The sequence below is a fragment of the Bos indicus genome, chromosome 21 (assembly GCF_029378745.1).
Source record: "Bos indicus isolate NIAB-ARS_2022 breed Sahiwal x Tharparkar chromosome 21, NIAB-ARS_B.indTharparkar_mat_pri_1.0, whole genome shotgun sequence".
In the NCBI taxonomy this organism is placed as follows: domain Eukaryota; kingdom Metazoa; phylum Chordata; class Mammalia; order Artiodactyla; family Bovidae; genus Bos; species Bos indicus.
The window spans coordinates 16602863-16617741 of record NC_091780.1 but is presented as its reverse complement, the minus strand read 5'-3'; the positions used below and the strand labels follow the sequence as shown (position 1 = coordinate 16617741).

General features: G+C 44.3%; 1 protein-coding gene across 14 annotated transcripts in view; it reads right to left on the bottom strand.

Moving 5' to 3' along the window:
- The window catches only part of AKAP13 (A-kinase anchoring protein 13), a 324597-nt gene that overhangs the window by 240305 nt on the left and 69413 nt on the right, over positions 1-14879 (bottom strand). For 4 of the 14 annotated variants that reach the window (XM_070775962.1, XM_070775965.1, XM_070775966.1 and 1 more), the window contains exon 1: positions 7554-10496. The exons of 1 other annotated variant lie outside the window; for it this stretch is intronic. In XM_070775962.1, the coding sequence (XP_070632063.1) occupies positions 7554-7641 (88 nt within the window). In that variant the 5' untranslated portion in view covers positions 7642-10496. Of the gene's footprint in view, positions 1-610; positions 747-7553; positions 10498-10536; positions 10922-14879 lie in introns of those variants that run through there. 9 more of the 14 variants (XM_070775971.1, XM_070775963.1, XM_070775964.1 and 6 more) reach the window with 5 other exon arrangements.

Genomic DNA, 14879 nt, shown 5'->3' with positions numbered 1-14879 from the left:
TGCATAAGCTGCTTATATATTCCGGAGATTAACCCTTTGTCAATTGTTTCATTTGCAATTGTTTTCTCCCATTTTGACGGTGAAGCTCAAATCAGGTGCTCTGTGACTACCTAGAGGGGTGTGAGGGAGGTTCAAGAGGGCGGGGACATATGTCTACCTATGGCTGATTCATGCAGCAGAAATCAACACAATAAAAAGCAATTATCCTCCTATTAAAAATATAAAAGAGAGCAAGAGGAAAAAAAAGTCTCAGGGTGCTGCTGATTAGAGAAGCAAAGACTGCTGCAACGATCCCTTCCTGTCCTTTAACATACACTAGTATCAGCCTTTTCCTCACAGGATGCAAAGCACAGCCCATCATCAGAATATACCAGCACTGGGCGTGCAGCGCTGACCAAGTTTACCAAAAGTTCTGGAATGTTTTGCACCTCGCTCTACCTGAAAAATGACAGTGCAGAAACTCAGTCACTACACAGGATCACAATAAGCCTGTTTGACTAGTTTACGGGACGGACAGGACAGAAAGCACTTCCAACAAGCAATGTGCCTGAGCAAACAAATGCAAAATCTTACCAGGTAAACCCCCCCACCCCGAAGAAAAAATACATACCTAAATAAAAATTGGAATCCTTAATAAGCGTCAGCAAACATTTCTGTAAAAAGTCAAACAGTAAATATTTTAAGCTCTGCAGGCACAGGGTTTCTGCTGCCGTATGTATGACTGGGTGTGGCCATGTTCCAATAAAACTTTATTTACTAAAAGAGGCAGAAGTCTAGGTTCAGCCAGTGGGATCACAGAATGCCAACTCCTGGTCAAAAGCTAAAAAAAAAACCAACTCAATAATCCAAAGAAACATTATGTCCTCATTCAACAGTTTTATATGTCTCAAAGATATTTTCCATCTTAAAAAAAAAAAAGCACGTCTCAATACAGGAAAGGCATAAGTCCCCTGTTACAACAGACCAGAAAGGAGTAAAAAGACCTGTTTTTTCCCCTCAATGTCAAACTGAATAATCTACCAGCTTTACTAGAGGTCCCTAGAGCTGATAAAAAGCAAAGCAATTAAAACAAGAACGTCTGCACCCATACGTCTGTAAACATAAACCAAACTCACTATCCTTCGGTCACAGTTACACTTTACACCAAAGAAGCCTTTAACAGGTGCTCCTGTTAAAGCCAAATGTTCAAGGAGGGGCAGCGGGCAAGTCACAGGTGCCCCCAACACCACAGCAGGTAATTATACTGAAAACTCTCTTTTCCTAAGGACCAGCTGTCCACGCCTAACAAACTCGGCCTGGTTTTTGCCATTCACAACAGGGAAGCATCTAAATCCACAAAAAAGATGTGCAAACTGCCCCCTAAACACAACCACCCCAGTCTCATTAAGGCAAGGACAGCTGTTTGGGATGCAGCCAGGCATAGATAGAGTATTTCTACCTGCAGGGTATTTCCATGGAAAAGTGTGCTTCAGATGAATTTCCATGGCCAGGGACCTGGCTACGACTGGGCTAGAATAAATCCTTCAAAACCCACAAACATCTGGGTGGGGGTTAACATGGAAATGACAACGCATACTCTGGATTCTTGCAGAACGGTCAACATTCAGGTCTTCCTCAAGGAAAACAACAAGATTCAAAAGACTCTCTCCTTCATTCCTAAGGAGTCTGGGCTGCTGGCTATAAACATATCATGCACTGGCTGAGGGCGGGAGCCAGGAATTCTGAACAACAGAAAAGGAAGCACAGTAAAGGGGTAGATAGGCTTTTCCTGGTGAGGATGTCAAGTTCTACCAAAAAAAAAAAAAAAAAATACTACACATACCAAGTATATTTTCTGAATAAGGAACTGAGGAAACTTTATGGAAGTCTCGTATATGTCCAAGCTCTTCTGTTTAAAGATTCACTCACTGATTAACTGAGCAGTGAGCTTTAAGCAGTGATGCTCAAACCTCAGGGCACATGATCATCTGTTGGCACGTTCTCAGATAATGCCAATTCTTGCCCAGCCCCTCCCTGCCTACTTCCACCATCAGAGTCCAAATCAAAAAACCTAACCTTGTGATGTTTTCCTTTGAAATCACAGCCCACACTTTTGGAAACAGTGTTGAGACTCAGATCAGGTGTCTGGTTGTCATGGCACAGTGAGCCTTGCTCTATCCCACCCTCTCATGACACGGTGCTTACTACACACCAAGATAAAAGCAAAGCACTAGTCAGAAGAGGGGTGGGAGGGGAAGGGGGTGCCTCGGAGAGGCTGTCAGGACACAGAGTCTAACAGAGGGCAATACTCAACAGGAAAACAAAAGGATACAGCAAACTGAGACAAAAACCCAACAGCCGCACTCATTTGATTTATTCTTTATCAGTGCCGCATTACCCAGTAGGCAGAATGACCCAGAATTTATGGCAAACACACACACACAATCAAAGGAATTATCGTGGAATAAAACAAATCAGAACTTTGTCACAACGGTTTATCAATTAAAATAAAGAAATTTAATTTTCAAACTCTGATTTTCTCACATTCATCTTAGAACTTGCTCTAAAATTCATATGGGTAAGCACACCATAGTCTTTAGTGACTGGGGCCTCATTTTCTATATATATGTTTATAACATCTGCCTGGCAGGTAAAGACTTAATAATGGTAGATAATCTCATATTACTGAGCCCTTAAAATAGTCCACGGACAGCTAGATGCTGAGCTTTAGGGACAAATACAGCTTTGCTACCATTCACTTGCTAAGTCATGTCCAACTCTGACTCCATGGACTGCAGCACGTCAGGCTCCTCTGTCCTCCACTATCTCCCAAGGTTAGCTCAAATTCATGTCCACTAGTTAGTGATGCTATCTAACCATCTCATCCTCTGCCACCCTCTTCTCCTTTTGCTTTCAATCTTTCCCAGGATCAGGGTCTTTTCCAATGAGTTGGCTCTTCGCATCAGGTGGCCAAAGTATTTGAGCTTCAGCATCAGTCCTTTCAATGAATAAAGTGAAAGTGAAAGTTGCTCAGTCATGTCCAACCCTTTGCAACTCCTATGGGCTATACAGTCCATGGAATTCTCCAGGTCAGAATACTGGAATAGGCCGCCTTTCCTTTCTCCAGGAGATCTTCCCAACCCAGGGATCTAACCCAGGTCTCCCGCAATGCAGGTGGATCCTTTACCAACTGAGTCACAAGGGAAGCCCAAGAATACTGGAGTGGGTAGCCTATCCCTTCTGCAGCGATCTTTCTGATCCAGAAATTGAACTGGGGTCTCCTGCATCGCAGGGAAATTCTTTACCAACTGAGCTATCAGGCAGGGCTAATTTCTTTTAGGATTGACTGGTTTGATCTCTTTGCTGTCCAAGGGAGTCTCAAGAGTCTTCTCCAGCACAATTCAAAAGCATCAATTCTTCAGTACTCAGCCTTCTTTATGGTCCAACTGTCATATCCATGCATGGCTACTGGAAAAACCATAGCTTTGACTATATGGACTTTGGTCAGCAAAGCAATGTCTCTACTTTTTAATACACTGTCTAGGTTTGTCATAGCTTTCCTACCAAGGAGCAAGTATCATTTAATTTCATGGCTGCAGTCACTGTCCACAGTGATTTTGGAGCCCAAGAAAATAAAGTCTCTCACTGTTTCCATTGTTTCCCCATCTATTTGCCATGAAATGATGGGACCAGATGCCATGATCTTCGTTTTCTGAATGCTGAGTTTTAAGCCAGCCTTTTCACTATCCTCTTTCACCTTCATCAAGAGGCTCTTTAGTTCCTCTTCACTTTCTGCCACTAGATTGATATCATCTGTATATCTCAGGTTGTTAATATCTCTCCCAGCAATCTTGATTCCAGTTTGTGATTCACCTAGCTAGGCATTTCACATGATGTACTCTACATAGAAGTTAAATAAGCAGGGTGACAATACACAGCCTTATTGTACTCTTTCCTAATTGTGAGCCAGTCCATTGTAGCTTCTTGTTCTGCATACAGGATGTTCAGGTAGACAGGTAAGGTGGTCTGGTACTCTCATCTCTTTAAGAATTTTCCACAGTTTGTTGTGATCCACACAGTCAAAGACTTTAACATAATCAATGAGGCAGATGTTTTTCTGGAACTCCCTTGCTTTCTCCATGATCCAACAATGCTGGCAATTTGATCTCTGGTTCCTCTGCCTCTTCAAAACCGAGCTTGTGTATCTGGAAGTCCTCAGTTCACATACTTCTGAAATCTAGCTTGAAGGATTCTGAACATAACCTTGCTAGCATGTGACATGAGCACAACGGTATGGTACCTTGAACATTCTTTGGTATTGCCCTTCTTTGAGATTGGAATGAAAAGTGACCTTTTCTAGTCCTGTGGCCACTGCTGAGTTTTCCAAATTTGTTGGCATGCTGCGTGCAGCACTTTAACAGCATCATCTTTTAGGGTTTTAAATAACTCAGCTGGAATTACTGAGTAGCCTACTGGACACCTTCCAACCTGGGCTCACCTTCCAGTATCATATTTTTTTATAGTCCATGGGGCAAGAATATTGGGGTGACTGGCCAATAATACCTGCTCCAGTGGACCGTGTTTTGTCAGAACTCTTCACTAGGAGCCGTCTGTCTTGGGTGGCCCTGCACAGCATGACTCAAAGCTTCACTGAGCTGCACAAGCCCCTTCGCCACGACAAGGCTGCAATCCATGATAGGGAAATAACACATGGCCCCTACCAGTATCACAAGTGACACCCACACTTAAATACTTAATTTGCAGTACATTATGATTAGTGCAATAAAAACTTTACAAGGATCAGGAAGGAGCTATAAACCCTCTAGAAGGTGGAGCCCAGACATAGCTTATTGTAGAAGGCCAATGCTGCTGCTGCTGCTGCTAAGTCGCTTCAGTCAATGCTAGGGAAGGTTTTAACTAAGTAGACACAGCAGGAGATGTGTAACACAGAAAGGAAAGAAAACAAGAACAGAATAGCCAAAGACAAGACAGCGCAGTTAGTTCTTTACAACTATGCAGAAGAATGAGAAGAGCAAGCAGGAGGTGAGGGAAGAAGTCAGGAGAGATACTTGTGTAAATTCACATGCCTCCAAGTTGCCGAGGAAGGAAGACAGAAGAAAATACACAAACCACTGTGACACAGTGCTAGCCCAAAGAAATGATGGCCGTACGATGACACGGCATCAACAAATCTCTGCTTTTTTATTACTATCATTTTCTTGGTTTTGCTTTGTCTTCTGTTTTTTTTAAGCTCAGCTCAAATGTCTGATCATTCACAACTCAGGTTCAAAGACTCATAAAAAGTACCACTGGAAGGTAATCTCCTGTAGCCTAAATTCAAACCCTGAGAGTCCACGTATCTGCTGTGGGTTACAACAAGGAAGGCCAGGCTAGAACCCCACAGTGGCTTCCCCGAGGTGCAGCAGGCAAAGACCGGCTTTCCAATCAATGTCCAGGGGCCCTGGGATCCTCACCCCAAAACCGAGCCAAACCCTGGGAGCCATGAACTCTATAATTAGAAGGGGTCCCAGAGCAGCCCTCATCACCTCCTTCCCCAGGCAGGAATCACCGCCAGTCTGCCTGTCTCTGCTTGTAGACCTGAACGCCGGGCCTTATCACCTTGAGAAAATCTCTCCATGCTCCATGTGCGGCTCTGACTCAACCTTCCTAAAATGCTGCTTTCACTCTGCAGCTTCCTCTCTGCCTACACAGTGGTAAGCCATCTCTTACCTCCTAGAAGGTTCTCTGGGGGCACCAGCCTCTTCTCTTTAGGAAGTTCCAGGCAACGGTGCTAAGATCTGCAGGCCTCATAAAAAGGAGCACTGCGTGCATGCTCAGTTGTGTCCGACTTTTTGTGACCTCATGGACTGTAGCCCCTCAGGCTCCTCTGTCCACGGGATTTTCCAGGCAAGAACACTGGAGTGGGCTGCCATTCCCTTCTCCAGGGGATCTTCCCGATCCAGGGATCTCCCGAGTCTCCCGCATTGGCAGGCAGATTCTTTATCACTGAGCTACCAAGAAAGGGAGAGAAAAGCCTAAAAACAGGAAGTGATCACAGTTTGGGGAGTACATTTAACCCATGTTTGTTCTTCTAAAGGGGGAGCCCTGAACCCGAGGGATCAGGCCCAGATGCCACATCCGCACACACACGCGGGCCACTTGGGACGGGCAGCTGCCAAATGGGAGGTTAATAAGCTCGGCACATTTCCTCTGCAAAAAATTCAGCATCATATTTATTTTCCCCCGTCTTTCTATAAGCCACTTGGATGAATAATAAAGATATTAAAGGAACAGATGGCTGAAAAGTGCCCGTCTAGATTGGGAAGACAACCTTCTAGCATTTAAGGATTCTTTAGCAGCCCCTACTAGAATACTGTATACTTTTGTCCACCTGATGCGAACAGGTAACTCAATGGAAAAGACCCTGATGCTGGGAAAGAGTGAAGGCAGGAGAAGGGGGCAACAGAGGATGTGATGGTTGGATGGCATCACCGATTTAATGGACATGAACTTGGGCAAACTCCACGAGATGGTGAGGGACAGGGGAGCCTGGCATGCTGCAGTCCATGGGGTCACGAAGAGTTGGACCTGACATGGCGACTGAACAACAAAAACAACTAAAATACTGCAGGAATAAAAATGAGAAAGGCAATACAATTCAGAGGAGGACACAGAGTTGGATTTGAGCTGTACAGCTCTTACACTTCTGGCTGCACTGCCTCCAACAAGCTATTTAACTGCCAAGCTTTAGTCTCATGTGTAAAATGGGGAAACCTAAGAATAAAAGACGCATATGAAATGTTTATCGATACTAAGCAATGAGAAAATACTCAATAAATTACGTTCCTATCGTTACTGCCTGGCACGAGTTACGTCTTTAGTCTTCTCAGCATTAATCTCACATCACGTTCAAGGAGCATTTCTCGTGGACCATCCTAATTGCCGTGCTGACCCTGAATTCTAAATGAAGGGTACTGATGAGAGAAATGGGAACCCCAAAAGACACCGCACTCTATTAAATATGCCCTTCATCCCCGGTGACCTCGAGAGGTCATCCAGGCTCCCCCAGAGACCCACCCTGACTTCTCCAAATACTGTTCGGTGCACTATCTGTACCGCCTTATTGAGCGCTGCTCTCCCCCCACAGCAGCCCTGCAGCTCCTACACCCCCTCTGCATGCTCCACCCTCGGCCCAGTGCTCACTCTTCTGGCTCAAGATAATGCCCTCCGCCCTGCTGATTACTGCTGATAGGCTAATCCACACAGTCAGCAGTAAGTCACACACTGGTATTCTCCCCCTTTATTCCATGCCTGCCTTTTCCCCTTGGCTTGTTTATGCTGGCCTGCCACACAGCAGAGTCCTCTGGAGCACTCCTCCTCCATACCACCACGGCTCCCGACAGCATCTGGCACAGTACTGAGCACCCAGTAAATACTAAAAAGACGCCTGACTGACATGACCATCACAGACAGACGGATGAGCTTCCCCATACCATTTGATGGCCAAGGGTCCACAGCATGTAAGAACAAAAATCAATCTTCCCCAAAATATCTGAAAGTCCCAGAAGGCTTACCTAGTAGCTCATTATGAAATCCAGCCTGGTTCAACTTGCTCAGTTGGCCGGAGAGGTAACAGAGACCAGAGAAGGGGGGAGTGAGCATCAGCTAACTAAATAAGAACCTCAAAGCCAAGGGGAGGGCAGAAGGCAGCGCTCCACGGTGATTGGTACCTTCGGGAAGAGGAACACTCACACATGTTATTTCAATGCTCCCTTGGTGTTTAACACAGGCCTGTGGTTTCCTGCAAAAATGGTTTCTGCTGCTTTGCAGAGACCTACACGGAGGAGAGAGCTCCGAAGGGCTATTCCACAGGTGAGAATCCAGCCACCAGCTGCATCCTGTTACCCAAAGGAAACGGAACTGTGAGCTGCCAGGACGCCCAGATAGAGGAGAGCAAGACCGTAAATTCAGGAGTGCTGACAATCTTATCACTATGGTAATAAGAATAAACTTTAAATTTAGAAAACTTCGCACACACACACAGCTGGGTTTTATGTAAATTAACCTCAGCAGGGGTTAAAAGAGACATCCTGTAAAGAGACTGCCAAGTTCAGGCCTTTCTACTTCCTTCATCCTCCCCAACCTGTATCATCCAAAAAGCAAGCAATCCAATGGGCCAAACCAGTTATAAACTACTTGGAAAGACTAAATCCAGGCCAGCGGGCGTGCACACAAATGCAGACATTACTAAGCTGGAGGACCTCACCTGGACAAATCCCAAGGCCTGGAGTGGCTACTTGGTTAGAAATCATTTCACAGTGACCCGCAGACCGCCTTCTTGGTCACGGTGCGTGACAAAAGAACTATCGGATCATTCCCACAAGGGGCAGGCAGAAGAGTGTATCAGAAGCAGATGCTAAGGATGTCAACATTAGCTTTTAAATTGTTCAAATGGCTCTCATACGGCGAGGATAAATAACTGCCTTCAATATTATGATTCTCCAGTAGTAGGTCTTCAAATAATGGTATTTGAGAATAATGGTATTTGAAAACACACCGTTTGTTTGTTTAACCATCGCAAAATGGGAGGGAAGGTTTCTGAACAATAAAGACCTCGAGTAAAAGAAATTTGTGTATTACATAATTAAATGAAAATTTTATAGAGTCAAAGAAACTCCAATACTTTTCAGCAGCCCACTAGTGGGTTTCGGAGAAGGCAATGGCACCCCACTCCAGTACTTTTGCCCAAAGTCCCATGGATGGAGGGGCCTGGTGGGCTGCAGTCCATGGTGTCGCCAAGAGTCGGACACGACTGAGCGACTTCACTTTCACTTTTCACTTTCATGCATTGGAGAAGGAAAGGGCAACCCACTCCACTGTTCTTGCCTGGAGAATCCCAGGGACGGGGGAGCCTGGTGGGCTGCCGTGTATGGGGTCACTCAGAGTCGGGCACGACTGAAGTGACTTAGCAGCAGTAGCAGCAGTGGGTTTAAAAAAAAAAAAATCACTCTATTAACTTAAGTGAAGACTTTCATTTTTAAAGGAGAATTTCTATTCATAAAATATCCCTTGGGGAGTCATTTTGTTTTTATATCATACAATGAGCAGAGAGTAATTTTTTTTTAATTACTGATAAACTTAGTTTAGGAAGAAACAACTAGGGCCAGTCAACTAAAAGCACATGAAAATTATCACCCCTCCTTCTAACAATCTGGAAGCCACATGGAACCGTAACATACTGTAGAACCTGTGATAACTTGATCAGCAGTTTCAGCAGAGAATTCAGCTACTTGAAGACCAACACGTACCCACGTTCTGACAATCCCGGCCCTGTCACTCTATGGGAAGGTCTCTCTCAGTGATCTCTCCCCAAGTCACGCTCAAGGTGAGTGTAACACTGCACTCTCGGGGTCCACAATAGAGGAGGAAGTGCCTATGCATTTTGAAAATGGTGCTTTAAAAGAATTGTGTCTAATTCTGTTCGGATGTTAATAAAGCCAACTCACTTTCAATTTGGACACACAGCGTCACAAAACAAACACAGGTGTTTGACAACTAAGGTAAAGAATTGGTAAGAGGAGATCTCGGCTGAACCGAAAATCAATGACAACGTGCTCTGCAAATTCTCCTCACTTGATCAGTTCACTGAAAACGGTTTAATGCTAATGATTTCAAATGTTAATTGCCCGGCTAAATTTAGGTGATATTACACTTGTTCTGGAATTAGAAATAACAGGGCTAAGAGAAACTTCCGAGATTACTCCCTGAATCTCGAGTTTTCTGAATTCCTCTTAAAAGGAAACTCGTAGAGGATCACATATATTAATAACTTACACAATAAGAAATGGAAAATTAATTTCCCCACTTGAACTAAGTTAAAAAAGAAAACCGTTGCTTTAAAACATTTAGCATTTCTAGCTATGTGTGGAGGCAAGTGGCGCATAACAATGCATGACAATGAATTGATGCTTCTAGCTAATGTACAAAAAGACAGTACCGCTATGCACTGTGAAACTTCAAATACTTAATATATTTAGAATGTACAAAAAACAGCTAGAGAAAGTCAAGCTCTACTACACAGTACCCTTTCCTTTACATTTCAGAATACAATGTGTGTGTGTGTGTGTGTGTGTGTTTCATACAATCAATATTATCACAGAATGACCCAAATGCTAATAATCTGATCACCATCAATGCTTCACTTGGCTGCTTTTCCTGAAAATCTTTACAATCAAAAGGTAAATTAACATGGAGGAAAAAGAGTAAAAGGCTGCCTGACGTACTGTCCCAAAAGTAAAACTGTGGCTTTGCAGGTTTTGTTAAGTGGGAGTGGGGTGGGGTAGGTGAGCAGGTCCCTGTACAGGTGTCAAGGGCCCAGCCTGTCCAGAAGCCACTCTGATGTGGAAGGGATGGCGAAGACGGACGGAAAGGATGCCAGACAGAAGGCATGGGAAAGGCACCGAGAGGAAAGAGTTCACGCCAACAAGAATGTGAGTGTACTCTAGACAAGGGACTGTGGACAGAGCAACAAACTATAAACAGTCCAAATAAACTTGCCTGAGAGCTGAGATCTTTGACTTTCTGACTCTCCGCATAAATTACACAGGCCCCCGGGGGCCCCACCCCACTGCAGCAACAGCGGGCTTGGTGCTGGATCTGTCGAGGTGAGAAGACGGACAAGGACTCTGCTCCGAAAGACTCAACAGCCACGGCTGCTGCAAAGACCCCGGGGGGCAGGGAGAAGAGGTAACACCTTAAACACCCCGCCCCCTGATGAATACAAGGACTGAGCGGACAGAGTAACAGGGCCCCCAGGGGAGGGCACTGAGGTCAGTCAAACGTGGGCAGCTTTTCTGTACAGTGGTGACAGAACAGGTGCTCTCTCTATACACACCGTCCTTCACAGGCACGAACCCAGCCAGCACCCCTGGCTCCGGACACCCACCGAGAAAGCCAGGCAAGGTGAAGGCAACTGCAAAGCAGAACCCTGACTCCTTACTTGCAGCAACAGCAGAATCTCTGAGACATGGAGGCCGCTCAACTAACCACCTGTTTGGAAGCTTAGAGTTGAAACCTCAGTTGGTGCCGCCTCTCCCTCTAAGTGACTTGAATAAAATGAAAAGGGTGATTTCAACCAGCAAACTTGGGCCAGGAACAGCTGACTCTGTGGCAGAGCAGGAAGTAAGATGGTGAAAACCGCAAGATAGCGGTCTCAGCCCCTGCCCCTTGAGGTAGAAGCTCATAGGTCGATTTTTTTTTCCAGAGTTTTAAAAATATATTCCTGGTTCCTCTTTCTTCCCCTCTGTTCCCCTGCCAAGTGCTGGTACAATCAAACTGAAGATGGCATTTCTAAAATAACCTTCAGAGGCTTTTAAACAGAACACAATGGCCGCGGGACCTACTGCAGGCTCAGCAGGGATGAAGGCTGAGGCTGGCTCTGGGCTCTGACCCTCATCTCCCTCGTCCTGTGCGCCTCCCTCTCCAGTTGGACACACGACGTATCTATGGAGAGACCTAGTCATTTTCTAGCTCATGTGTTTCTACAGAAATAGAAACACTAAATGTTCAGAGAACAGAGTAAAGGAATTATCAACTAGCTCCAATTATACCAACTGACCTCATCCTCTCGTTACAAGCTGCTTCCTGGCATCTGAAATCCACTTCTGAAATTCAACCAAGGGCGTTTGAAAAGAAAAATACTCCTTCCTCCCCCGTTCTCTCTCTCTGAAGAGTATGCTGGGAATAACACTGGTGGTAAGGAGCACGCACTGGCTTGCCAAATTCACACTCACCAAAAGCACGCAGTGTGTCTGTCCCTCACTGACAGGTACCGCACGGTTCTCCCACTTCATTCCTCAACGGCTGTTCTTGTTGGCTCACCCAAAAGGCAAACCCCATAAATTCTACATTCCTGACACCCTACAGCTTAACAACTATGCAGAGCTAACTGCCATCACCATCATCTTTACTGGCGCTTAACGAAGAGTTTCTAACTGCATCAAGCACCTACAAATCCTCACATTAATCCACTTCACAAGTGAAGAGATCCATGTCTCTTTAACACATCGTAACTTCATGAATAGAAACACTGGGTACCTTAGGTCTACAAGCAAGGAGGCAGAAAGGTGATTTTGTGAGCTGGGGACTAAACCCCGTGAGAATGAGAAGAATTTAAATGGAAAATGCTTGGTGGTAGAAGCAGTGCCTCACCAATAAAAGACTGATGGGAGAGGAAGAAGGCAAAGACATACTTGTTCAGCACTTCTCTGTAACTAATTCATCTGTTTCATCTCCCGCAAAACTCAACCATTTTCGACTACTTTATAGACGTGCCTTATTCTGTTTTCCCACAGGAGTAGGTAATGGCCTACAGGAAAAGTCAGCTTCGCAATCACCCAACAAGTAATGCAACTCAACAGACCAACATGTTCCTACCCACCTCCAAATGGAAATGTTTACAAGCTTGAGAATCGGTGGGGAATGGACAAACTCCCTTTTACACAAACACAGGCTAACATCCGCCAGCTAAAATCTGTTGGCCCCCAAAATTCAGCTCCTGTTACTTAAGCAACAGGAACGTCTGAGAATGTTTTCCCTGAAATGCAACAAAACTCTGATAAAGCAAATAATCAAGCTTCAAAACCAACGCCCAGGCTTCAAGAGAATGAACAGGAAGTCTTTCCCATTCGAAACTGCAGTCCCAGTGAAGAGCCCCATTTCTGCTGGTACGATACTAAGTCCTACAAGCCATAAGTACCAGTGAGAACCATACCATCCATACCATCCATACCTGGCGCATACACTGACTTTTCATACATCTGATTAGCAGTCTTGAAGTCTGCTACTCAAGTGAACACAAAATTAAAACACAAAGCAGTTAAAAGCAAAATGGACAGACCAGAGACAGGCTCTGCGACCTTCCATTACAGACCTTGATGCTTATCCCAGGTCAGAGCAAGGAGCAAGTCAAGAATGCAGCCACCCACAGAATACTTCCCCACCCAGTCCAAGAGAAAAAAAAGAACAGCAAAGGGCTGGGGAATCTAAAAACTCAGTTATGAAATCTCCAAGGAGACACTCCTTATGGGCTAACAGCCTGAGGCCTGGAGCTTTAACAAACACAACGAAACACCCCACTCAGGGCCAGCATCAGCTGCACTTATGAAGACAAGCTCTGCCCTTCAAGGAGTCAGGTCAAAACAGACAGGAAGCAAGGAAAACATTTTTTAAATCTTACAGAGCAAATCAACCTATTTATTTCACTTTCAAAAATCTGAAGTCTTGAGTTAGGCTTCCAGTCCCTCTTTAAAAGATATATACTATGGAAAGTTAACTGCAGATGACTGAAAAAGAGTGTCACTATTTAAAAAGTTGACAAAAAAATAAAAGCCAATTACCCTATATTAGATCACTGCGCCTGCGTGTATACATGCTCAGTGGCTTCAGTGTCTTGACTCTATGCAACCTCACCTTACTAACCCCCTTACCTAAGCTATCCAATTCCTTTCTCGACCACCTCCCTTCTCAAAGACCTTTCCTTGCTCACTTCCTCTCCCAAAAGTGGAAGTGAGCATGTTAGCAGCTCACTCGAGTCTGACTCTGCGACTCCATCAACTGTGGCCCACCAGGCTCCTCTGTGGGCTACAAGTTTTGCTTGGAATTCTCCAAGCAAAAATACTGGAGCAGGTTGCCATTTCCTCCTCCACCGGATCTTCCCGACCCAGGGATCGGACCCGTGTCTCTGAATCTCCTGCACTGCAGCCAGATTCATTACTAAGGCACCAGGGAAGATGTGCTCCTGGATAAGCAACTGTAGCTGACTAAAATACAAAAGCTACCGTTTCAAGGCACTGGAAGGAGATAAAAGCAGACAGAAAGCTGAAGAGAGAGAAAAGCCCTGAGTCAAAGATTCACTTTTACTTTGCTTTTCAATGATGGTTACTTCCTAGATCCCTTAAGACAGTAGACAGAACTAGAGCAGAAAGCTGCATTCTTAAAATCTGCATATAAGCTTTCCCCAAATCCTTGGTAGACCCCTGAATTGTACATATACTGAGTCGCAAGATTTCCGGCAAAAAGCAAATCTCTGAGGCTGAAAGAACTGAGCAGAGATCAAATTAAAGTAGGAGTTTAAGTCCAATTCAATTAGCTGCCTGCCAGAACAAGTTAACACTTTTAAGAAGATAAAAAACAGAGAAGTCTCTAAACATATCATCCAGAATGTGTAATATACAATAAAAAATTACTAGATATGTGCAATCACATATCACATTTAACATCTTGCTGGATACCTCATTAATAAATGAATTAGATAAAATCTTCAACACATGTTCATTTCATATTTCACTAAGATTCATAGCTTTACCTCTAAGAAGCCAAAGACAATATCCACAAATCATATATCTGATAAAGTACTCACATCCAGGATTTCTAAGGAACTCTTCCAACTCAATATTAAGAGCCCAACTAAAAATGGCCCTTTTTCACTAAAGAAGATACATGAATGGCTAGGAGGCACATGAAAACATGCTCCGTATCATTAGTCATCAGGGAACAGGAAAATTAAAACTACCATGAACAGCACATCTACCAGAATCACCCCATTTCTATTATAGAACTTGAATTCTTAGCTAAGATGTATCACAAAGAAAACTGGCCCAGATGACATCAGTGACATGTACAAAAAGATAAGCAAAAAAAAAAAAAAAAAGACATCAGTATCAAAAAGTGGAGGGGTGTGTGGGGGTTTTCTAACTTCCTTTACTTACATTATCCTGATACTAATACCAGACAAAGTCACTATAAGAAAAAACATACAAGCCAAACCTCTCATCAACACGGACACAAAAACCCTTAATAATAAAATGCTACTAATTCAAGTCCGGAAATACGAAAAAGGA